The sequence below is a fragment of the Lissotriton vulgaris genome, chromosome 10 (genome assembly GCF_964263255.1).
Source record: "Lissotriton vulgaris chromosome 10, aLisVul1.2, whole genome shotgun sequence".
Classification (NCBI taxonomy): Eukaryota; Metazoa; Chordata; class Amphibia; order Caudata; family Salamandridae; genus Lissotriton; species Lissotriton vulgaris.
The window spans coordinates 788,475,442-788,502,265 of record NC_141698.1 but is presented as its reverse complement, the minus strand read 5'-3'; the positions used below and the strand labels follow the sequence as shown (position 1 = coordinate 788,502,265).

Genomic DNA, 26,824 nt, shown 5'->3' with positions numbered 1-26,824 from the left:
TCAGAGGCGAACGTTTTGTAGAAGAGGGCCGTGTAGCCGTCAGGCCCTGGGGCCTTGTGCAGCTTCAGGCCTTTAATGGCGTCTAAGACCTCTTCCCGGGTGATGGGGGAGGACAGTGAATCATTCCATTCTGTAGAGACTTTCGGGAGAGACAGACCCTCCAGGAATTTGGACTGTGCGTCCGAATCAAGGGCGTCACTCGAGTAGAGTGCCGCATAAAAGCGCCCGAATACGGCCGCTTTGTCAGCATCTCTGTGCTGAACAGAGCCCACGTGGTCGCGAATTCCCCCTATATAATCTTTCTCACGCTTGTCCCGGAGTTGTCGGGCAAGATGGCGCCCGATCTTGTTGCCCTGGGAATAGGAGGTGCGCCTAAGACGCAGAAGAGTAAACTCCGCCCTATTATTGTAATGGGCCCTCAGTTTCCCTCGCACCGCCGTCAGAGGGCGTAGAGTCACCCTGGAGGGGTTCGCCTTGTGGGCCTGCTCTAAGGAAGCCAGTTCCAATTCCAGAGCCTCCCGTTCCTTGCGCCTCAGTGTTGTATCCAAGGAGGGACAGGAGAAGGAGGTAAACTTAAAGATTAAGTTTAATTAAGAGTTTCAAGTACAGCATAAGATTCATCAGAGTGCACATCCAAGAAGCTCCAGTCTTCAACTGAAGATCAGGAGAGTAACATTCTACAATAACCTAGCAACCAGGTGCTAGGAAGCAAGTACATGAACAGCATGAACAATGGGGAAACATAGGATGGGAAACATAGGATAAAATAACATAAGATAGGATATAACACACCTCCTTCCCCATAATTATAAAACAAAACAAAGTGGAGCCAAAAACAAAACAATGATTTAGGATAAAATAACATAAGATAGGATATAACACTCAGCTTGTTCAAATTCGCTTTGAGGGCGAGGCACGTGCCCCGTAGAGAGGCCTTGCATGCGTCCCACGTGGTATACACCGACGTGTCCGCAGGTGGATTGAGGAGGAAGAAGTCACCAATCGCCTTGCGCAGGGCCTTACACGATTCCCCATCTCGCACCAGAGCCGCCGGGAAATACCACTTCCGCCAACCATCCCCCCCGGTGGCCGAGTGCAGTCCCAGAACCACGAGGCTATGGTCCGATAGTGAGAGCAGAAGAATATCAGCTAATTGTACGTCCCCCCGAAGGGCCTGACTAACCAAAACATAATCAATGCGGGAGTACGAGTGATGTACGTTGGAAAAAAAGGTGTAGTCCCTGGTCTGTGAGTGGAGAGAGCGCCAACTATCAATCAGTCCCATGTCTCCTATCTGACGTTTAGTTTCATCTGAAAAGACCCCAGTGTCTGCCCTGCGGCCCCCAGAACTATCTAGACCCCTGTCCCATACCATATTGAAATCTCCTAATAAGAGTAAGTGACCCTCCACAAAGTCCCCCATCCTGTCCAGCAGATCCTGCAGAAAGCCATTCTGTCCCGCATTAGGGGCATACAACACAGCAAAAGTACACAGGCGGCCACGCAACAATCCCTTCACCAGCAGCCAACGACCTTCCTTATCCACCCTGACGCCCATGGGTTGAAAATGCAGGGAAGCTCGGAAGAGTAGGGCCACCCCTCTATGCTTCGTGGCCGCAGATGCCCTGTAGATAAGGGGGAACTGCCTATGACGAAGCCTCAACTCATCCCTCCTAGCCAGATGGGTTTCCTGGAGGGCCACCACATCTAAATGATGATCCATGATGTACTTCCAGAGTTTCTGCCGTTTCTGCGGAGAGTTAAGGCCCTTTACATTCCAAGTTCCTATGCAGACAGGCATAAGAGGCAATACAGAGTCCACGCCATGCTCACAGCCAGACAGCCACGGTGCCCGCACCGGCCCCGCACATGCATCAGGACCCAAGCCCACGGAAAGATTCGAGGGGAGGATCCCAGCCACAACCACTCCGAAAGGCCCACATGGTCATACCGCAGGCCGCGCCCGGCATTCATGTTCCGAAGGTACACAGGGGTCATGAAAAGGCACATCTCGAAACAATATACAAACATAGAGGAGAATGTCCTCGAAAATATCCTCAGCATACACTCATCACACATCGCCGCCGCCACCCCCCGTACCCCCAACCCCAAACCAAACCACCCCGCCATGACACCCATACGCAGAGCTTCAAGAGGCCCACCCTCCCCCCCCCCAAGAACAAAGAACAACAAAATGTAACTCAAGGCACTGAACCTGAACCTCCAGTAGGTCGTGGTTCAGAAGTCTCCCACTGGACTGGGGTCGGGGCAGGGGGGTCCACCTGGGGACCCCCAGGTCCACAGTCCGGGGTGTCTTCTCCAAAAGTACCATTGCGCCCCGGGGACCTCAAGCCAAGAGCCCCTCCGACGCCACTCCATGAGTTCGGGGTCACGCTGCACCAGAGCTCATCTGGGAATCTGTCATGGTGGCGGAGGCCACCGAAGCCACTGCGGCCCCTCGCTCCTGCTCACTAGTCGCCGAATCCGGCCGTCGTCGTTCTGTGGTTGGGCCCACATTGTGCCATGATGAAGAGCGCCGCCGCCTCCGAAACGGGGAGCCACGGGCCTCCTGCGTCGGTTCCGTTTCCTCAATACCTAGGAGATCCTTTGCCTCCCGCAGGGAGTTGATCTGCCGCAACCGATTCTCCCAACGAAAGATGATCCGGAAGGGATGGCCCCAGGAGTAGGATACTCCGCGTTCCCGGAGGAAGGCGGTCACAGGGCGGAAGTCCCTCCGCTTCTGCAAGGTCGTCGCTGCCAGGTTCTGGTAAAGCTGGGGGCGATGGCCCCTAAATTGCAACGAGGTAGTGGTTCTCGCTTTTCGCAATATCGTCTCCTTCAACTGAAAGTCGTGTACGCAAACAAGGATGTCAGGAGGCGGCCCTCCGCCCCTCCTGGGCAGCCCCACTCTATGCACTCTGTCCATCTGGATGTCACGCACCTCTTCATCCTCCAAGATCTGGAGAAACAGGGCCAGGACGTACCCACGCAGGTCCCCTGCCTCGCCGTCCCACGGCACCGCTTTGATACGAATGTTATTCCTTCTGGAGCGGTTCTCCAAATCTTCCGCGTGGGTTTGTAAATCCAGATTTTGCTCCGTAAGGCGTATGATGTCCTGTTGGAGTTGATGCACATCATTCGCCATGCTAAGATCATGGTCTTCCAGCGTCGCCACTCTTTCGCCGATCCCATCCACGTCTCTCCGCACCTCTCTGAGGTCCGAGGCCAACTGCGTACGGAGTTCTGAAATATCGTCCTTGATAGTGGCGAAGAGTTCTTTCATGAAGGCTTTAGTCGCCGGTGCCTCATCATCTGACTGTCTGGAGGAGCCACTGGCCCCTGGGGAAGCCGGCTGCTGCGATGGTTTGGGGACTACCTCCTTCCCCGTCTTTCCCCCTCTGCGTTGCGAGTTGGACATGGTGGTCAGTCTCTTCCACACTCCTACACTCAGGCTCCAGGTCACCGCCACTCGGAGGGCGGGAGTCGGGACGGCGACTCACTGCGTTAGGGCGACCCGCCGATGGTGCTGTTCGTCCACTCCAGTGGTCAGTCAGGTACCCCCCTATGGCAGTGCGGCCTCGCTCCTTCCAGGCCACCTCGATTCGTCGGTGTACCAGTGTCCAAGATTCAATCCAGGGGAAGGCGCCCGGGGAGGCCTGCACCTCAAGGTAGACTGCTAGGCTCAGGGCCTACGGGACCCCAATACGGCACGCGTCCCCTTCAACGGCCAAGACCAGGGACAATCCAGATCGGTCAGCCAGCGATAGGGTTCCTCCGAAGCAGCTCCAAGCGCTCGGCCGCTACAAGGGCCCACCATCCAGGTGGCGGCAGGCACAGCGCTCCGCTCCCCAAAACCGTATTGGCAAGTTGCGAATGCCTCGCTTCCTCCAGGCGCCGCCGCAAAAGCCCACCTCCAATGTAATGGCAAGCCACTCCACAGTCTCTATCAGCAGTGACCAGGGCCCCCGATGGTATCTAAAGCCAGCCGCTACCGTGGACCGGCCGCCAGGCTCAATGCGTCTCACCTCGCTGTATGCAGGCGTGTGCGAGCCCTCGCATCGGCCCTCCAGCCACCTGCACTGATCAGGCCCAAATCCGGCAGTCACCAATGTGGCGCGCGTTCTTGCGCTGATATGGGGCTTCACCACTTCGCAACCTCGCCTGCCTTCCTCCGCTGGCAGGCACGCCGGTCCGCCGCTCCCTGGGGTGAGGAACCCCCCTGCTCTACCTCCGGCGGGCCGTTGTTGTAGCGCTCGGATCGGCTCCGAGTTTCAGGGGGCCGCCCCTCGGTTCCTACCGCCGGCCCCAGGTGTCGTCCAGTCACCGGTCCGGGCCCGGTCTGCCGATCGTCCCTCCCAGTGTCCTTCAATGGACGCTCCTTCCGCCGGCGGGTCCGGATCCTCGCCGCTCCCGCTCAGTGCGACGTACCTTGCGCCAGTGCTGCGTCAAGGCCCGGGACTGCTCCGCCTCCTCCGGCCACCAGATCACGCGAGGCCGCCGCCTCGCCGCCTCGCAGGCCGCCGCTCAGCACCCAGCTCTCGCTTCCCACCGGTCACCTTCCGACGAAGGGAGGACACCGGAACACACCGCCAGCTATCGGCAGCCCCTGCCGATCGAACAGCGCAGGTAGGATGCCTCGGGACCCCGCAATTAGCCGCTATGCAGGATCGGCGTCGGAGAGGCTCGAGAAAGCGTCCTACTCCGACGCCATCTTGGCCACGCCCCCGAAATAAAGATTTTTGAATCACTGACAAAATAATTTCAGATACGGGGGGCAGAGCATTCTTGCTATTTGCAAATCAGACTTTGGATTAGTAACCTGAAATCAGGTGGGCACCAACTTGAAACCTGAAGGCCTTTAAAATGGTTATTACTGAAAAAAGGAGAAGGGAATGCTGTCAGACACATGCAAACTATTGTCAGAAAAATGTAAGGTGAGACTTGAGTCCCATATCATGTTCCTGGGCCTGCCTAGGCTCCATTGCTAATGGAAAAGAGTGTTTGCTGCATTAGATAATACATTCCACATGGAAATCCCCAGATTTTCCACATACGTTACTAAGATTGCCCAGCAGACTCACTTTCAAAGAAGGGTAAACAATTGGACTTTCATTACTAGCAGTGAAGCAATTCTTGCCACTCGGAAAAAGCGAGCACTTTCAGTACAAGGCTGGTTAAAAAAGCTTTGACCCATACTGGGAATGGAGAAGATAGCACTTATCCTGGGACCCCTGAATTTCTGATACAATCTGGAAACCCTTTCTGGGGTACCTCCCTTCCAAATTTACAGAACTCACATGCCTCAAATATTTAAGAGTACTAAAAAAAATCCAGTACAGAAATAAAGGATACTAACGACACGTTCTACTACAAGCCATACACAAACCACCCTACTTGTTAAGGTATTGAAATATTTACCAGATGACACTACATGAGAGTGCAGGAGTGGGTTAGGTTAAAAGAAATGGGAGGGGGTGGAGAAGGATGATTTTGCTTTCAGTGTGGGATTCATTTATATTGAGTGTTTGTTTTTTGAGTTAGTAAACTTTTCCCAAGCTGGTTCTGGGTTGTGGCATAAGTAACTGGATTTAAAAACATCAATAAAAAGAATAAAACTATAAACCCACATTACCATTGGTTACCTTCTAAAAAAAAAATGCCCTTTCTTTTTCCGGTTCCTCATTTAACATGGTGTTATACAAGGGAGGAAATGTGGTGCAGTGGCCAGAACTGATTATTCAGGAGCTGGGGATCCGGGATCGAGTTTCTGCATCAGTGTAGCATCCTGTAATTCTGGGCAAACCACTTACTCTCCCCAATATCTAATCCTTGTAATTAAAACCTGGACTGCAATTAATAAACAGATTAGATACCTCATTGTTATAAGCATTATTAGAATGGTGGACATGGACAATTCAACCATGTTGATTATTCCGAATAATATTCCTATCTATCACTAATACTCTATAACTAATAAAAGCATGGTGGGAGTGCCCTTCTGTCAGACTCAGTTGGAATGATCTAACCCCCATAGCTTGGTAAAAGCTGGTGGCTTTGGTGTATTATCAAATGCACTCAATCTGAGTGTGCAAGCCTGAACACTTCTCTGCCTGTGCATCTATCTTCCGTCTTAGAATGAATGTCAGGGCCTACAGAGATGCATCTCATTCACCACTCTATGCAGCCTTCATGATAACTCCAGTGTGAAGATCTTCTTGCCTAAACTCCATATGGAAAGGTAAAGATGCCTTCAAGGGACTTTGTTCAATCTAAGTTTTGTTATTTAAAATTAATATGAGAAGAACCAATTTATCGTCCTTACAATGAGTGAATCAAAACTGATCAAATTGTGTTGTCAACATGAAACATATAAACAAAGACACAGGGTGTATACGAAAAAAATGTTTTTATCAAATAATTCATTAGGAAAAATCAACTTCATATACAGACAAATAAGCGAATAAGATTTTAGGACTGTGGGTACACATAAAAATAAATTGCTAAGTGACTCAACAGAACCTAAAAGACACCTATCCCAAAACACATTGAGTAAAACAAAGCAAGGGATGAAGTGCAAAGTCGACGTTTCGGTTTCTTAGCAGTTATTTGATGAAACCATCCTCAGGACTGTAATCAGTTCAGATCTGTATAGAAATATTGTAGTCTGTATGCGGATTATCGTCATCCGCAAGAGGATCTTGGAAGGATCACAGTATCCTAGGGACCTGACTATCGAATGTGGAGATCGCTCATCCAGGTTGGATGTAGCGTCTGAACTTCACTCACATAGGGTTAACGTATTCATACACAGTAGAATTCATCCAGTGTATGTTAGGTGAATTATTATCAAATTTCTGAGACAAATCAGGGGTCGATGCACATAATTTGCGCTTAAGCGAGCCTGTGAGCAGTCAGAGATCCTGCAGTGTCTTAAGATGCAGCGAGGTGAAGTCAATAACGCGTGTCATCAAAGTAAAGTGGCTTTACTTTGATGACACGCGTTATTGACTTCACCTCGCTGCATCTTAAGACACTGCAGGATCTCTGACTGCTCACAGGCTCGCTTAAGCGCAAATTATGTGCATCGACCCCTGATTTGTCTCAGAAATTTGATAATAATTCACCTAACATACACTGGATGAATTCTACTGTGTATGAATACGTTAACCCTATGTGAGTGAAGTTCAGACGCTACATCCAACCTGGATGAGCGATCTCCACATTCGATAGTCAGGTCCCTAGGATACTGTGATCCTTCCAAGATCCTCTTGCGGATGACGATAATCCGCATACAGACTACAATATTTCTATACAGATCTGAACTGATTACAGTCCTGAGGATGGTTTCATCAAATAACTGCTAAGAAACCGAAACGTCGACTTTGCACTTCATCCCTTGCTTTGTTTTACTCAATGTGTTTTGGGATAGGTGTCTTTTAGGTTCTGTTGAGTCACTTAGCAATTTATTTTTATGTGTACCCACAGTCCTAAAATCTTATTCGCTTATTTGTCTGTATATGAAGTTGATTTTTCCTAATGAATTATTTGATAAAAACATTTTTTTCGTATACACCCTGTGTCTTTGTTTATATGTTTCATGTTGACAACACAATTTGATCAGTTTTGATTCACTCATTGTAAGGACGATAAATTGGTTCTTCTCATATTAATTTTAAATAACAAAACTTAGATTGAACAAAGTCCCTTGAAGGCATCTTTACCTTTCTATATTTACTTACCCAAGCCCTCAAGGGTATTCCGGGTTGCTCACTTCCTTAATAATAAACTCCATATGGACACTGTTTAAATAATGAAACATTGACCGTATCTCATTCTGCAGAACATGCAAAAAACATCATTGCTTTAGTCTTGGCAAAAGGAGTCTTCTCTTGCAAGCAAGTGATAAAGCAAGGACATAGCGTTCTAGTATGTGTCCCTGAAACGAACAGTGCAGACTACAGAACAATAATGTCTAACTTATAATAAATGTGTGTGTTGCATTTTCTCGTGCTACCGAAAGTCCTTTTCAAACCACCATCTTAAAAGGATGCAAAGTTAAAAAGGAACACTTAAATGAAGGCTAAATATAATCCCTATAACAAACCCACTGTGGGAGGAGGATACGATTATATACAAAATAGCAATCGCAGTAAGTTTGTGTAAACAACCTTGTGTTTCAGAAGAGCACTTTAACAACCTAAGCAGATTCGAAAACCCATAAACATGCCCAATAAAACCACGCATTCCACAAAAATGCAAAACAAAATCCCGAAATGCCAATTCATGAGATTAAGAGGCATCTGAAGACGAGGACGACATCTCCAAAGTGTCCACAACATCCTGGTCAAGAGTGTTGTTACAGCCCAGCAGGGAAACCACCTGCAGACATCACATCGAAAGAGGCCAGAAGAGCAGGATCCAGTTGATGAAGAGAGTCATTATCAGCCCATTCAGAAGATGCTGAAGGTGACCATGCCATGAGTGCAAAAGACACATAGATGATGGATGGAATGCAGAGCATCAGAAGAGTGCCCATCTGCCAGGAAACCTGAAGTTGAAGCAGCATCTGACATTGGCGAAAGTGGCTTATAAAAGGCATCTTGCACAAATGGAAGTAGCAAAATTTGACAATACATTTGATGTAACCGCAAAGGATGCACAAGCCGATCTATATCAGTAAGCTGTGACCATTACAACAATTGCGTAGCAAGACATAATTTGAGTTTACGCTCTAATGAGCTACATAGACAACAAACACAGACTACACTCTCTAAAACCATACCATGACTGAGACCAGTTTTCATTCAGCTCCATTAACACTTCTCCAAAATAGTGTATCATGCGTTCATGACACAAAAGGACTTGTGGTAGTGTAATTTCCAGTTGGTCTCACTGTGCAACATCCATTTCAGAGCAACAAAAGAGAAACAACGCATATAAAATGAGCAAGAATAAAATTGAAATGCCTCCAAAAAAGCTCAAGAATAAGGAGTGTAGAAAGAAAGAAATAGCTCCAAGTACAGTCTGGAACTTAGAAACCAATCCAGACCCAATAACCTTAAAAAAGGTGTGCCATTCCAGCTGTGTTAGAAGCTTTGTATATACAATGTAAAAGTTCATCGAAATGGAGTTACAATTGAGTTTGTAAAATAGATTGCACTTCTGAAGAGGAACATGCCATTTGAAGACCAAAAGTTTCTCGGGCAGATGTAAGAGCACATCCGTATGGAACAACAAGGCTTTCAGTCTGTTCAACCTATCAAAGTGTATGGGATCCACAGCGACCTTGGGCCACCAAGTAACTTGAGTGGGAGGATATAAAATATGCATACAGCAAGGTACCCTGGAAACAGTGACCACATAAGTTGCATTTCATTTTATTCTGTAACATTGATCATTTAATATTAGACAGCATCCATTAGAAAGCAACAACTTTTCAGTTTTGATCAATTGTATGGGAATACCTTGAAAACAAAATGCTAAGGTAAGCATAGAAACATTACAAACTCCATGAAGTATAATCACTTTGCAGACTAATGAGTGACCTTTAGAAGCTCTACAGTTGAAGACTTACAAAAGCCTCTTTATTCTCGTGCACACATCTGTGCTGAAAAGGGAGGAACAAAGCTTTGTGTAAAAAAAAAAAAAAGAAATGTGTACCGGTATCCTCATCCGCCTACTTGAAAATGCGATTGACATGTGAAATGGAACGTGGATATTGGAACAGAAATTAAACTATGAATTAGCAAAACCGCAGAGGGAGTTTCAGCACCCGAATATTAAGTATGGTGTAGATGGCTTCTGTTTTAGCCAATATTTTTTGCATGCATGTGAAATTATAAGTCGCAAACAACTCTTGTAGCATTAAAAAAAATTCCAAGCACTCTATACGATTTCAGAACCTGTAAAGTCCAACTTAACTCCAAAATTGCTCTTAATTGATTTTGGCCATGTTGAAGCATGAACAAGTCATTTTGAATGATATCAAATGCAGATGAAACAATATTATTCAATGAATAAATTTGAGTTGACAATGTGGTTATCCCATTATCGACAATAGCGAAGGCTTTTTCCAAATTTTCCTTGTCTGTTTGTTTCAAACGTTCAGCAGCTTCTTGTTGAGAAATGTAACTAATTTAATTATAACTCATAAATAAAAAATGTTAACCGAGGGGATCTTGGGACTAACTGAAAATCCATATCATTAGAAAAGAGGGACAGGTGTTGTTCAACCTCTGACAATATTTAGTGTTCTAACCATTGCTGGTACAGTTTACCAACCCCAGAGTGTAGTGACTGAATGTACTGAGGGTCTGGCCTGTTTGCTTTAAACACATTGGAAGAGTTAAATATGAGCATTATAGCAATTGGTAGCCATAATAGCCATCCATCTAACCAGAAAGTAAAGAATTGTATGTCCATTCTGCACCATTTCATTAAGCTGTTCTTCTATGAAATTATCAAACTGTGAAACCGTGCAACAGAGGAAATGCTTGGGGTATTCAAGTCTTTAATATTGCCAAGCTCAAGACATGTATTCCATTGTACTGTTTTGTTTAAAAAAGAAAATACGGAGGGATTAGACATGCTCTAAATAAAGCTCTGTGTCCACGGACCTGCCAATAGTGTGTTCCTCAAACATATTTGAGCTCAATATAATTTTTCCAATACTCAAATCCTTGCAGGGAGAGTTCTGAAATAAATAAATCAGAATAAACAAACTCTGTTTGGATGAGCATGCTTTTCTTCGGTGGGGAAGGCATATGCTGAGTAAAAATATTATCCCGGGTCTGTAGAAACATGACCAGATAAATAAGGGATTTTTTTCAAATATGCATTCGAGCTACCTATAGGTGGTGTCAATCAATCAAGCAATCAAACCAAGCTTTATTCGATTTTGACCATTAAAATCATAAAAACAAGCATATAAAAAGAAAATACATCATCGTATGTAACATTTAAAAATTCATCAATACACAGCTTTCATGGGTAAGTTCCTATAAATTCATAATATGCATGTAAACATTTTATAGTTCCCCAGATAGTCAAATAGGTGGCGTCAAACAGTGTGTAAAATTAAAGATAGCAGGCAGAGTACTGACTCTGTGTAAAAAGTGATGGGGGTAATAGTGGTAACAAACCTTTTTACCATAATGTTCAGAATTCATATACTAATCCTCATTTTCAAATACTGGGTATGATTCTCATTCTCATAGCATATTAGTAACAGTCATAACATCCCATTCGTCAGAAATAGAACCTGGGGAAATGTTATCATCCATAGCAACTTTAAATACATACGGAATTTGCAATGTTTCTGTGGGACCAAAACAATCATAGAGAACTTTATCAAGTACGATACCATCATGGACAGGTAATGCAGTAATCTTCACAAGGGACAAGTCTCTTGGACCTTATGCGATGAAGAATGGGGCTTAAGGACCTCAGGGAGATAGTGTCCATTTACAGAAGAAAGAAAACGGTGACTAATACAATCAAAAGGATGAGGAAAAGTAGCAAAAGAAAAATCCAACAATAAAACCAAGGAGAAATCAGGTGTCATTTTCAGCCAATGAATTAGTCCATGCACACCATGCCAGAAGTTATAAGAAGAGTCTGAAAATAAATCATCAACATTGGCATAATAACCAGAGGCCATCCGAGTACACTCAGGAACCTCAATAAGCGAATTATAGAAGGTAAAAACCTCCACGCGGTGGATCATACACAACATAATTGCAAGGAGCAGGAAAAAGGCAAACACACAATAGAAACACATCCTTTGTTTCTATCATCAATCTGGGTAATTGAAAATTCAGCATCTGAAGATCTCCCCCAGGGTGTAGCAAGATTGAGACTAGTTATTGCTTGTAGAGGGATTTCTTGCAGGGTAGGGAGAGGTGACCAGGAACTACCCAAAAACCTTCACGGGCTGCTATGGTGAACTAGCCACATGGTGTAACTCTGTCCAATCAATCAAAGCTTCACATTTTTGATTACAACCAGCAAGAAGTGGCAAAATCAAAGTTTGAATAACTTAAATGTCAATTGCAGGCACTAGAACACAATAGGACAGGTCAAACTCTTTTTTTATCTTCAATCTTTTCTCAGACTAGATCCCCAACTTTAGGAATCCAGCCAGAAACCAGTGGTTGCATCTTCCCTTCCTCAGTAGGAGATTGAGAATTAATCTAAGAAGTCTTCTAATTCCTGTAAGACAATGAAACATTCATTGATGTCAAAGGGCCACTGCCACTGCGCCAGAGTTATCAAGATCCGGTACATACATTGGAGCCCCAATAACTACTTCATATGGTATACAACCACCCATCATTAATCTAGGCAGTTATTTAAAGCTCCCTGTTCACCATACAGGTGATGAATCCAACTACGACCCAAACCTAATACACTAGCTGTTAATGACTGCTTTAAGTCATGGTTCTTCCGTTCAACTATGAATTTTCCTTCAGGATGCTAGGGGGTGGAATAATGCACAGCAACTCCCAGAGTGCTCATATTGTCCTGGTATAACTTAGAGGCAAAAACCAGGCCCTGGTCTGAGTGGAATACTGCCACTGAATATGTACCGATAAAGACTTGCAAATCCTTAATAACAGTTTGAATACCAGATTATCATTGGGGCCACACCCATTGAAATCAAGAACATGAATCAACAACGATATATATTTGAAGGTACCATCCATATAGAATGGTCCCCAATGATCTAAATAGACCTATTATAATGACTTATTTGAAACTAAAGGTGGTGTCTGCGGTGGGTGAGCAATGTTGGAACCTTTTATTTGTTGACAAACATCACAACAATATCCAAACTTTCTAGTTTGCTGAAAAAGACCATGCCACCAGTATTGTTTATTAAATAAACAGCCGCCATACCTGCCTGGGCCGATGCCAAACAGTTATGAGTAGCTATTATTAACTCTAGCCTGTGGTCCAGGTTTGGTATCACTCAATCACCCACGCCAGAAATACATGCAAAGGAATATTGTGATAGGAGTTCTTAGCTGAATACCCTTTAGGTAAAGGCTCGCCACTAGCTGAGGCAGTGACCACAGCATCCGTATATGTGTGAAATGTTTGTGAATTTGCATCAACTGCAGGAAAATTAACCCAAGAATAAAATAAAATAATATGTATACACTTTATGAGCCTCAACCACAAAGGTAACCTCTCCACTGCCATCGATGAGCCCAAATCTATTTAAATGATTAGTTACTGGTTGTCTGCAATTAATAGCAATACTCACTGGTTGGCCTGCAATATTAATGAACAGAATTCAAACAAACCCACTATATGGGACTACCCTTTTCAAAATACCAAGTTTGATCAACCTACAGAAACAAAAGTGTACTTCTTATTAAACCTGATGAGGGTAATTCATTACCACAGACGTCTCCATATAATGGTAATGAAGGAGCCTTGGGGACACTCAAATTACTCGGGAGACCCATTAAATAGGTACCAAACCTAGAACATTGGTTACTCCTTGTTGTACAGTTCCTATGAATGTAATAGGACTGTGTATTAGAACAACAAAACTTCATAATACAGAGACTGTCTTCTCATGTAATCATTACATATTGATTTGGCTAGCTCACTGTACTGCATTCAAACTCCTAAACCTCCAGAGTTATAGATGCTGTCGGCAACCTCGAACATGACCACTCTTACTCCCATGGAAGTTGCAGAAACAGATCTAGCCCATTCATTTGTCACTTTTGCATGGCCAACATGTCACAAAGAGAAGAGAAATAATATATTTTCAAATGTTTATTGAAATGATCTAATCCTTGAAATTAAACCATGAACTGCGATTATTACACAGATGAGACAAATCATTGTTATAAGCATTATTAGAATGCAAAAAACACAAACAATTCAAAAATCTTGATCATTCCTAATATTACTCTTATCTATAACTAATGCCCCTACACTAGCGAGTGATAAAGAACAGGAGTATAACCCATAGACCTAAATGGGACTGGGTGCGTAAGGTATATAGGAAAAACAATGTCCCACTGGGTATCAATGTCAAAGACAATTTCGATTTTGCATACAATGTATTACGGAGAAAGAATACCAGGGAGTCTCAGTACATTTATGAAAGGTTATTAATCACCAATTATGTTGGACATAAAAAGCACAGTTGAAATGCAGCACTGTACATGAAAACCAATCATGGAGCAACCCAAAAAGGCACTTGGTGACAAGGTGATGACGAAGTGATAGTGACGACGCAAGTGAAGGTGAAAGACAGCGAGGTCGGCGCAAAGTAATACAAAACAATCAAACATAGGCTTTTACATTGAATATATATAATAAACAAATTCAATAAGGTTCAGATTTAACGGAATTTGTATTCCGTTAAATCTGAACCTTATTTAGTTACCACCCTTAAGCTACCGCCTCGCCATGTCCGATCTCCTAAAATTAATTATTTTCCCATGCAGCACCCCAATTCAACGCCAACCCTGTCCTGAAGAGGATCCCGAATTATAGAGGATCGAAACGCCGTTGACAACCACAGCGCGATTTCATGGCGCACTATTAATAGGCTCATCATTCTGCCAAATTGAATTTGTTTATTGTATATATTCAATGTAAAAGCCTATGTTTGATTGTTTTGTATTACTTTGCGCCGACCTCGCGGTCTTTCACCTTCACTTGCGTCGTCACTATCACTTCGTCATCACCTTGTCACCAAGTGCCTTTTTGGGTTGCTCCATGATTGGTTTTCATGTACAGTGCTGCATTTCAACTGTGCTTTTTATGTCCAACATAATTGGTGATTAATAACCTTTCATAAATGTACTGAGACTCCCTGGTATTCTTTCTCTGTAATACATTGTATGCAAAATCGAAATTGTCTTTGACATTGATACCCAGTGGGACATTGTTTTTCCTATATACCCTACACTAGCGAGAGCACAATGGGAGTACTCTATGGCCAGGAATCCGTTGGAATGATCTAACGTCATACCTTGGTAGAAGGTCTCAGGAAGCCGGCTTCAGTGCATTAACAAATGCACTACATTTGAGTGATGAAGCCTGAATGCATCTCTGCCTGTGCATCTATCTTTCTTAGAATTAAAGTCAGGTCTTGCAGAGTTTCCCCTCATTCACAGCTCTCTGCAGCATTCATAACTCCAGTGTGAAGTGCTTGTTGCCTATACTCAAAATGGATGCTGTTCAAATAATAAAACAACGGGGCTTATCTCATTTTGCAAAAATGTAAATGTAAATGTAAATTGATACTAGCGCACAACTCACCCGCAAGGGTCTCAAGGCACTTGTACGAATACCGCTGTGGAACCCATCCTGGCTTTCCCTGTGAGGCGTCCACTCCTGGGCACCCCCAAGGTGGAGGCCAGGCATCCTTAGCGTTGTGGGGGCCGTTGTGGAGATTAAGCAAGCTATTGCCCAGAGTTGCAGAGTGGGACTCCATGATTGGAATAGGCACCGAGGCGAGAATTATCAGGTCTGTGGAATTTTGAGCCCATGACCCGCCGAGGCGGGGAATTGAACCCTGGTCCTGGGCTAGACCTCTGCATCAGGGTCTGTCGCTCTAATCATTGAGCTACACTTCTCCACGAGACACAGAAAACCTCTTTACTTAGTCTGGGTAAAAGGAGTCATCTCCTACAAGCACAAAATAAAACAAGGACATTGTGTTCTAGTATGTTTCCCTGAAAAGAATATTGCAGAATAGCAATGTTTAACTTCTACTAAATATGTGTGTGTGACATATTCTCATGTAAGTGAAACCACCATCCTAAAAAGATTCTAATTAGAAAAGAAAAACTAAAATGGAGACTAAATGTAATCCCTATACAATGGAAAGAAACTCACTCCATTTGTTTTCCCACCTTTGATGACCCAGATGACCTTTTCAGTTAAAGCCTTTTTAGGGCGTAGTTTAATGCTAGATCGTTGTTTTTACAACAGTGTTATCAGTAAATTGAATGACAGAGTTTAATGGGTCACATTAAGAAGAATTTAAGGAATAGAAAGTCAAAGCGAAATAGACAGATGATTAAATATATAGCCATGGTGTTGGTCTAGTTTGTGTTTAAGTGTGATGGAGATAGATGAAAACATTCAACACCTGCATAAATCTTCAAACTAACAAGTATTCTTGACTTTTATTTATGTCGTTTCAGCTTTTAGCAACATTGACTGTTAAAGAACTGTCTGCCTACGCAAAAGCAGGAGCAGTGGCGGAGGAAATTCTGACCGCTATAAGGACAGTTGTTGCCTTTAATGGACAGCAGAAAGCACTTGCAAAGTATGTTCTTGTGACTTTCTTTTTATAAACAAGGTGAACTGCTTTAAAACATTGAGCTGAATATCTTTAAAGATTTTGCTGCAAATATGTGTAACATGTCAAAATGTGTGTTTTTTTTCTTTTTATAACTTTTTTTAAAAATCGTTTCCCTTTTTTAAAAAAACTTTTTTTGTGCTGGTTTGGCTACCTCCCACGGTATCTTACAGGAGTTTAACCACAGATGTTCAATGTCCTGGTCCAAAAGGAAACTGCCCCAAAGCTTATTGGCCAGTTGAAATTCATCCTTTAACCTCATCTAATATTGCACGGTACCAGAAAGAGACTTCCTTTTTTGTCAGAACTTTATTGAAAAGCTGAAGCTCTAGATGGTTACCTTCTCCAACTGGGTATTTGCTCTGGGTGGCTATCTATGACTCAGCCCAACTAGCCATATGTAAGTATTTAAACCTAGAGAGGCTAGAACCAACCCTGTCACTGAGAGATTCCCACTAAATATGGACCCCATCCACAAACCGATCTCCCCAAACCTCCCCCTTCGCTTCTCTCAAAGGTAAGACCAGTATATCTTTAAGTCATCCCGGACCCCCGGTGTATCCCACAAAGGAGCCATACCAGAAAAGTGCCCTAGTGGTACCGAGCTCTTCAATTTAGCCCATGTTCTTGCTAAGCCCTGTAAAACCTTTAGCTTTATTTTTTTTTTAAATTTTGGATCACCAAATTTAAACAAAAACCCTCATGTGATAGCATGGCCCCACTAAGCATAGCCCGAAACATACAACCCACCTCAGTGTTGGTGGGCATTTTCAGTAGCATGCGAGAATGGAAAGTTGGAATGCCCTTGCATACAACTGAAGATCCGGAGCGGCTAGGCCTCCCTTTTCTCTTCGCCGCCTAAGTTTTTTCCAGGCAATCCTAGGTGTGTGATAAGTTGCAGAGTGATATTAATTCATTTATTTGGGCTTAAGTAAGGAGGCAGGCTCGAAATAAAGGGGAATAGTATTAAAACGAAAAGTGATTTTGGGTAAAATTGACATTTAAATTTGCCCTTCCCAAAATAGACAGGGGTAATGAAGACCATACCCGCATACGTTTTCGTCAATCCTTCGCCACCACAGAAAGGTTGGTTTCAACTATTTTGCCAACATCCTGAAGGATGCTAATTCCAAGGTACCTAATTTTTTAGCTAAACTGCACCCCTGTCTGGGTCACCCCCATATTCCAGGCCATAATCTCTGTTTTGGAGGCATTCATTTCATGCCCAGAGATTGCTCCAAAGTCCTGGCCTTTTTAACACTGTTAAGGAACTGGCCGGAGCAAATTCTATGGCGGCCGCACCTCCCCTGACCCCTCAAAAATGTCAAAATCTTGCCACGTATTTTGTGGAAAAGATAGAGAATATTATCGCCAATATTAATCCTCTGATGAGGGATGACGGGGAAGTTCCGTCCTCACCTTTGGTAAATCAAATAGGACCACGGCTTGACTCTTGGCCACCTATCTCCTTGGACATTCTGAAATCCTTAGCTGCGTCCATTAAATCAGGCTCTCCCTGTGATCCTCTCCCCATTAACATCCTGAGGCAGCTGGACGACTCAGCCCTGGGGACTATTGCTGATACATTAAATGCCTCCATTCATCTGGCAACTGTTCCAGCGGCTTGGAAGCATGCCATGGTCAGCCCTCTATTGAAAAAGCTGGCGGCTGATCCTGAGGTGCTGGCCAATTACCGCCCAATTTCCCTGTTACCTGTGTTCTCTAAGATCTTAGAGAAGCACATTCACGGTGTACTCTCAATATACACGGAGAACAATAATCTACTCCATTTTACTCAGTCAGGTTTTAGGGCAGGCCATTCCACCGAGTCCGCCCTCTTGGGAGTCACCGAAAAGATCAGGGGACTTTTGGATGAGGGGCAAACGGTTGCTCTTGTCTTACTTGGTCTAAGTGCGGCCTTCGACACCATCTCACACAACAGACTACTTGCTAGGCTGAGTGATGATGGTGTCGGAGGGAAAGCGCTTGACTGGATCGCGTCCTACTTGAGCAACCGGACGTTTCAGATCTCGTCCTCGCAAGCTCAGTCAGACACTTTTCTGTCTCCACATGACGTGCCTCAGGGCTCAATTTTGAGCCCGCTGTTTTTTAATCTGTATCTCCGCCCACTCGCCGATCTAGCTGAGCGAGTTGGCCTAGAACTTATGACTTATGCGGATGATTCGCAGATTATTTTTTCTCTCACCAACTCAAAGCCTTCATCCCCCTCTGCGTTGAAAACAGGCCTTCAGGAAGTCTTCAGCTGGATGTCAACTAATCAGCTGAAGCTTAACGGGGAGAAGACGGAGATTCTTCTCCTAGGGAAAAAGAGAGATCTATGGCAGGATACCCATTGGCCGCCTTCCCTGGGTGCTTTCCCCTGCCCGGCCACTCAAGTCAGAAACTTAGGGGTATGCATTGATGACTCTTTATCAATGAAACAGCAGGTAAACAAAGTAGCTGGTACGTGCTTCACCATCCTGAAATGGTTACGGAAGATCATCTGGATGCTGCCTATGGATACCCAGAAGACCGTAGTCAATGCACTGATTACATCTAGGCTTGACTACGGTAACATCTTATACCTGGGCTCCAATTTAGCTGTGATTAGGCGGCTCCAACTGGTCCAAAATTCCGCCGCCAGGCTGCTATGTAAGATCCCTAGGACAGCTAGGATATCAAAGCACCTAAAGGACCTGCACTGGCTTAGGGTTGAGAACCGGGTCCGGTTCAAAGCATTGACCTACATGTTTAGGATCAAGACAGGGACCGCACCAAAGTACCTGCAGAATCTGGTTAGGCCCTACGTTCCTGAACGTAACCTCCGCTCTTCAAATGGAGCCAACTTTGTGGTTCCTAGATTTAAACTGGCCCGTATGGGGGGAAAGTCTTTCTCCCATTTGGGACCAGTTCTTTGGAACTCTCTGCCTTTAGCCCTGCGTAAGGAGGTAAATCTCGCCAGTTTTAAGAAAGGTGTAAAAACCTGGCTCTTTGATAAATAATTGCAGGCTTCTAATAGGTTGTTTTTCTGCGCTTTCGGTGTTTCTCAGCTCTCACATCTGTTGCGCCGGGAAACCCTTTGTGGGTATCTGCGCGCATTATAAGTGCAAAAAATAAATAATAAAATAAATAAATAAATAAATTGGCCAAGGGAAGAGCTGTATGCAACTCAGAAGAGAAGATCAAGATGTCATCCGGGTATAGGGCCACCTTCTTCTCCCACTCCCCGTACCTAAAGGGCTTGATGTTAAGATCATCCCTCAGCCGTTGGGCAATGGGTTCAAAATACAAATCGAACAGGAGAGGGGAGAGTGGGCAGCCCTGACACGTGCACCTTTTGATCTTGAAGGGGTCTGAAAGAGCTCCATTCACCAAAAGGCATGCAGAGGGATTCTGATATAAAAACCTCACGGCTTGACAAACTTTTTCCCCGATGTTAAACTTACCTAGGACCCCCGACCTGTATGACCAATGGACCCTGTCGAAAGCCTTGGTAGAGTTGAGTGTCAAAACAGCCAGAGGAAGAGTTTTGGTAGACGCTATGTCAATAGCCCAGATCAAATCATAAGTCCAATCAGAAAGCTCGGCCCTTGAAAAATCTCCTCTGGTCCTGATGCAAGATGTCACATACAACAAGCCCCAGTCTTTTGGCCATAACAGAGGTAAGATTGCATAATCAGCGTTAAGGATAGATATTGTCCTATAGGACCCACAGTTAGATGCAGCTTTACCGGATTGTAAGATCAGGGTTATGGATGCATTATCCAAATAGGCTGGGGGGATACCCCTTCCTGGAGAATCTGATTAAGAAGGGCAGTCAAGATAGGAACAATTACTTTTCCCAAGACCCTATAAATTTCGGAGAGGAGGCCATCAAAGTCTTCCGCCTTCCCCTTTTTGCAGCTCATAATGGCTGCATTAACCTCTTCCTGCGTGATCACTTGATCGAGGTAGCACCGTTGTTCTGAGGTCAAAGAAGGCAATGAGACCTCATTTAACCAAACCTCAATACCAAAAGGGTCAATACATTTGTCTGCTTTATAGGTGTCTTGGACAAACAGTTGAAAAGCCCTCCGAATATCATCATCTGATGTAAATATTACATTGCCCTGAGTGATTGACCCAATATTGTTTCGTACTTGGTCAGTCTTAGCTTTCCAGGCGAGGAACCGGTCTGCCCCTTCCCCATACTTAAAATGAGCAATTTTGCTCGCTTACCACCTACGAAGTAGACTTGTATTCAACACTGTATCCAGCTGTCCCTTTAGCCGTGTTAGCTTATTTTGTAGATCCTGTGAAGTTTCGACAGGGGCGCTAGTATATTGATCTATTTCTACTTGCAGCTTTTCAATTTCGGCCTCAATAGTGGAGACCTCCTCTCTATATATGTTTCTCCTATAGGTAGTCCTGCTGGTTATTTGGCCCCTTAAAAAGGCTTTGTAGGTGTCCCATACACACCCTATTGAGGAAGAGCCAATGTTCATTTTCATGAACCACTCTGTCTCACTAATCAAGGAAGAGATCTCCTCATCTTCCAGGAGTATCGAACAATCAAATGACCACGATCTAGGGGAAGCAGGACCAATGCCTTCCAATTCCAGCAGCACAGCAGAATGATCAGACAAGTGTGAAGGAAGATATAATATGTTCTTGACTACACCCTTCAAAGCCTGGCTAACCAAGATAAAATCAATCCTGGATTGATGACGGTATTTATGGTTACGAAATGAAACACCTAATTGTTGCCCTGACCTTAGCCTTCAAATATCAGAGTAAGCATATTGTTTCATGGCATCTAGCAAGAAAGTCCTGGTTTTAGAAGGGACTGGGGCATGACTGTTTGGTGACTTATCAAGATGGGGGTCTAAAACTATATTAAAATCGCCGGCTAAAACAATTGGTTCTGGAAACAATAATAGATGGGAAAAAATAGATTTAAGAACTGAAGGGTCATCATGGTTCGGGCCATAATATCCAACAATAGATATTGGCGCACCTGAAATATTGCAATGACCCATCTGCCACCTGGGTCTACTAACTTTGATATAAGACGAGCCTTTGCTGATCTCTTAAAGTATCGAAACCCCCCTGATATTCATATTCTGGGTTGTAGAGATACAAAACTCTATCCATTTATTCTTCTGAACTAGTAGAAGCATCTCTGATTCTATTAAGTGCGTCTCCTGGAGCACAATAACCTGCGCACCAGAATCCCGAAGATATTGCAGGATCTTGTCCCTTCCAGGTCTGGTGCGCAGACCAATAACGTTCCAGGAGAGAATCTGTAGACTATTCATAAATGAAATAGCCTCCCCTGCGCCCTGCCCATTTTTGACTCAAGGACCCCTTAGGCTTGTCTAGTCCCGCCATATTTACACTGTAAATTGCTCTATAAAAATAGAGTTACTAAGGAGAGAATGAGGAATGTTTTAATTTTTTTACCTTGCAACACCCACCCCGTACCCTGTGCCCTAACCTACCGCCCCCCCCCCCCCCCCCCCCTGGAAACCTTTGCCCTAACTATCCGGACCAAGTCCAGAGATTAGCACTCTGCAGGACTCCCGCTGACCCCTCGCTCCCAAAAAGAAAAAAAAAGAAAGAAGATGCTGACTTTTACTATGAAGCCATGCCATGCGGGATTGAGATTTACTAAATGCCAATTTCACAACTACATTTAAGCCCCCAATTATATAGAATATTAAAAATAAACAAGAACCAGGGGAAATCATCTAAGAAATCATTTAAAGATCTCTAATATTATACCCCCGGTACTAAGTATAGACTAAGCATGGGGACTAAAATGAGCCCAGGTGGAGTGGAGTGTGCCTGACAGAAGAAGAGATGGCGCTTCTAAGAGCTAGAACCAAGTCCTAATTCTACCCCGACGGACCTTCCTCTTTCCACAAGTCCAGCAACAGTTCATCAGCTGCCTGTACAGATCTGACATTATACATTTTGTTGTTATGCATCATTTTTGAAGCCGCTGGAAACTTAAGTTGTGCGACCGCCCCAAGTTTCCTGAAAGCCTCTAACCTCCTTTCCAATTCCCACTGCCTGTCCAAGGTTGCCCTGGACAGGTCTGATCTTATTTGAAATGGGAAACCTTTAGCGCTCAGGGTTTTCTGTGTTAAAGCTTGATTAAGAATCATTTATTTGAGAGTAGGTGTGGAAGTTAACAAGGACTTTCCTAGGTTTAGATCTCTGTGGGTTCCTCCTAAAAGGGTCACTGTGTATTCTTAGAATATCTGTTCCCAGATCTTCTGCTGACTGTTCAAGACCCAAAGATTCCTTTAAGAGCGCGATCACATACTGCTTAATGTCCGCTCCCTAGCTCCCCTCTGTAATATTAAGAATTCGGAAATTATTACGTCGTGCATTGTTCTCCAAAACTTCCATTCTCTCAGAGAGGACAAGTTCTTCTTTTTTAAGATTAGTGTTATCTGCTTTGGCCTTCCCAAGATGGACAGAAAGACCCGCCACAGTATCTTCCAGGGCCGGCGTTCTAGCATAAAGTACATCAATTTTACTTCCAATGACTCACAGAAGTTTCTAATTACTTCAAATCCCTTTTTTATATCCAATGTCAGAGATGAAAACGGATTCCAAGGAGGCTGCTACAGGCCCTGCCCCAACCTGGCAGTTACTTGGCACTAACACTGTATCCTCCTGAAGCGCAGCTGTTGTTTCTGCTAAATGTTGTATTACCGAGCAGCCTCAGCAGATACCACTATATCGCAAATTTCCTCGCAGATAACGTCTGAGACCCCTGAGACCCCTCTATTGGTATCTAAGTTATCGGCCACTAATGAAGCCCCTGCCATTTCTGGGGTACCAGGAAGAAAGTAGATCCATCCAGGGAGTGCTCTGTAAGAAGCCCCCTCTTTTACCAAATCTAAGACTTGTGGCAAGACTTTGAAATATGATCTTAGTGAGGGTGTTACTTTTGTGCCAAGAACCAGAGCAGGCTTAACAGATTTACGTGCTTTTGCCCGTTTTGCCTTGACTTCACTGTACAAAAAGGTAGAAGTATTGCATTTATTATTGTCGGTAGGAGTCCCCCTGACTCTGACTCTTTGTGTCCTTGCTCGGCTCAGGCGAAGGGCATACCTCTCCGTTGGATTCTTTCCTGGGGTTTTGAATTTTAGTTCCACACTTCCTACCCTTTTTTGAAACACCAAAGCCTGACATGGCTAATCTCACCTGGGATGGTGATACCTGGGCCACAGTGTTCGTAAGCGATTCTCCCCTCACCTGGAATCGTATTGCATCTCCTATGTCCACATTACCCTCTCGAGTGCTGGTGTGATACTCCTTCGTCTCGCCTGGAGCTCCTCCACCCTCGGAAAACCCGGAAGCACCGGTGCTGCCACTGCCCCGAGCGCCCCGGAGGAGGCTACGAATTCTACGTCATCTCCGGAGCTCCAGTGCGCCCGTGCCCCACCACGACAGCCCAGGTAATGGGAGGACCGCTGCGCCCTGCAAGTACATAGATGGCGAAAAAGCACTTGTGCACCAAAAAGGGAAAAAGAAGCCAGCACACACAAAGTAAATTAGAGCAACACTTTCCCGCCAGTCTCTCCCCCCCCCCCCCCCCCCCCCCCATGGCTAAGCACCGCAGGTAGCAATTGTCGGTAGCGATAGACGCCCGCAGAGCAATGGATGCCGAAAGGGAAACCACACACTCCAGCCAAAAAAAGACACCTCCACGCCACCAGCAAGCCAGCAATCCAACAAATGCTCAAAAAACAACGGATCTCGGCATCAGGTCAAGGAGCGAGACATTAAGGGAGCCCTGACCCGGAGTGCAGCGCCAACTCAACTAGCTGCTGCCATGTATCCTGGAAAACGAACGAGTGTTAATCTGGCAAGTGTAAACCCAAATGATCTCAGAAAAATGATCACCTACTGGACCGCACTGCCATTACAAACGCTGGTTTTACAGCGCAAGTCGTTACCACGACTTGCGCTGGAGGGCGCTCTAGGCTAAGGAATACCAACACCTTCCCTACTGTACGTAGGCTGGTGTTGGAATAGTAAATCTTACTATTCCTAAGTCCAGCACCCTACAGCGCAAGTCGTGGTAACGACTTGCATTGTAAAACCAGGGGTGTAATGGTAGTGCGGTGTAAACACTGCGTTGTATTGACATACAACCACTGGAAATGTATTAATTGAATTTGCTGCCTTTCTCTAGAACCTTGAGCCTCGGCTGAACCCAATTTTGTAAAAGAAATAAAAGACCCTCACAAACCTCTGTAAGTGTAACGCTGTCTATATGTGCAATGTGCAAGAGAAGTCTTCTCTAGAAGTGTGTAATTGATGTAAATGTATTCATTATGTCAACAGCAATTAGATATAACTGGATAACTCTGCAGGGCGTCACTATACTACGATACATAATTCACGGTCTCTCTTTTGAAGGTATATTGATCTAAAATGTTGAAATTAGACTTTGGAAAATGGCTGAAATTAGTTGACAAAATAATATGGAGGAATATTTCTTCTTTGTATGTTTTTTCAGGTATGATGTGAACTTAAAGGATGCAAGAGATGTTGGCATGAACAAATCACTGACAACCAACATATCAATGGGCTTGACTCAGTTTCTCATATTCGCAGCATATGCGTTGGCTCTCTGGTATGGGACAAAATTAACTGTTGAAGAAAAATCTAACTACACCATTGGAAATGTGCTTACTGTAAGTAAGTCAATGAAAATGTTTTGAAGACTGAACTGAAAAATAAGGATTTATTCTGTAAACAGTTAAGATCTAACCAGGATGTACATTGTGGTTTTTCAGAACATTTACATTTAGTTGCATAACTAATTATATGCAGATTTTAATTAGCAGAAATGTCAAGGGTGAATGGAAGTTTTGGAAGGTGTGCTGAAACGTTTGCACTCGCATCCCAATTACAATTAATGGGTATTTAAAGAAAGTGCAAAGGAAGTGTTCCTTGAAGATGTTAGCAAAAACCACAATGCCCTACGTTGACAGTGTCCACATTTAAGTTCAGTGTCTTCCCACACTCATGTACACTTCTAAACATACAAAATAATGCCATTGTAAGCGTGAGAACATACATCAGATGTTCTGGGAAATGAAAGCCTTTTTGTGGGAAACCTCTTTTAATTACAGGAAAAAGAGACAAAGGATACATTTTAAAGTATCAGTACCTTTCTTACTCATAGCTCTACAGTTAGGGCATCTAAGATTTTCCATGAACACTATTTTCTTCCCAAATGCCCTTTGAAAATGGTAATTTTGGTACACCCCCCAATCTCACCACATTATTTATGACTGGTTCATTCTGCTGTAAAATAAAAAGCGCGGGGAAAAACACCAAAATATTTCAGAGCAGCATGGGAAAGAGATTAATTAAGACCTTCATGAACTTGAATTGTTTTTTTGGGGTTCAGAACATTCTTCTCATTGTTGCCACGAGAACTGATGACCCCCACGCTCTTGAATGGTCTTTCTATTGTTTTTCAGAACAGGTTTTCTCAATGTTGTTACTCCCTGTTACTTGCAGACTATGTTTCTTTGTATGCAATGCTCCCCTTTGAATGTTTCACCTTTCGCCTTATGTAAAGCACTCTGATACCCTAGTTTGGGTCTGGTTCTCGCTCTATAAAACTTTAAAAATAAATATTATGCTTTCAGGGGCATTAGCGACACCGGCATTGGTCAGGAAATTTGATAAAATTGTAACTCTTAATGGAGGGGTAGGTGGCCATGATGGTGACAGAGCAGACTCTTGATTGAGAGCGCCTGCCCAGGGCAGCCTATGTGAGTAGTTGGCCTGGTATATGCTGTCCAATAATTAAAGTGGGCACCTGTTGCAATAATTAAATGAAAGGAGTACCACACAGTAGTTATACAAAAATATGTATTTATTAATATACCACTCTCTAGTATCCTCTAACAGAGGATAGAACACTAAGCACACAATATGAAGTCAATAGAACAGTTGTAAGTAGCACAATACACAGTGAGCTCCAGGGGGAGACCAAACCATATACTAAGATAGTGGAATAATAATCATGACTCGGGTCAAGACAAGGTCTGGAGCACCTAGAATCATTGGGACCCTAAGGAACCACCCACAGAGGAAAGGTTCAGTGTGCTAATACGACCGGGGACTCCGTACAATTCTATGGGGAAGTCATGGTTGCAAATTTACAGTTTAACGACCCTCATAGGAGACCTTCAAGAAGACCCTTCAGAACTTAAGAGGTTGGAGAGCCACCCCACCTGTGAATACTGTAGTACTAGAGTTACATATCCCAGAGGAGCCAGCTGCATAGGGTTGAAGTGGCGTCGGAAACCGCCTTTGTTCTCTGTGGAAGGCTTGGAAAAAGTGCTGCTGCCGTGAAGGTGAAAAGGGCCCGGTGGAATCCAAGGACAGATTCTTGAAGAAAGGAACTTGAAAGCAGAGAGGACATAGTCTGGATCACGTTACGGCGAGCAGGTTACGGCGAGG

The 26,824-nt window shown here is 44.2% G+C and overlaps 1 protein-coding gene across 2 annotated transcripts in view; it reads left to right on the top strand.

The window, feature by feature from the left end:
• LOC147688800 (ATP-dependent translocase ABCB1-like) overlaps positions 1-26,824 on the top strand; it is a 205,898-nt gene that overhangs the window by 79,996 nt on the left and 99,078 nt on the right. For both annotated transcript variants that reach the window (XM_086941716.1, XM_086941715.1), the window contains exons 9-10: positions 16,182-16,306; positions 24,861-25,038. In XM_086941716.1, the coding sequence (XP_086797842.1) occupies positions 16,182-16,306; positions 24,861-25,038 (303 nt within the window). The remainder of the gene's footprint in view (positions 1-16,181; positions 16,307-24,860; positions 25,039-26,824) is intronic.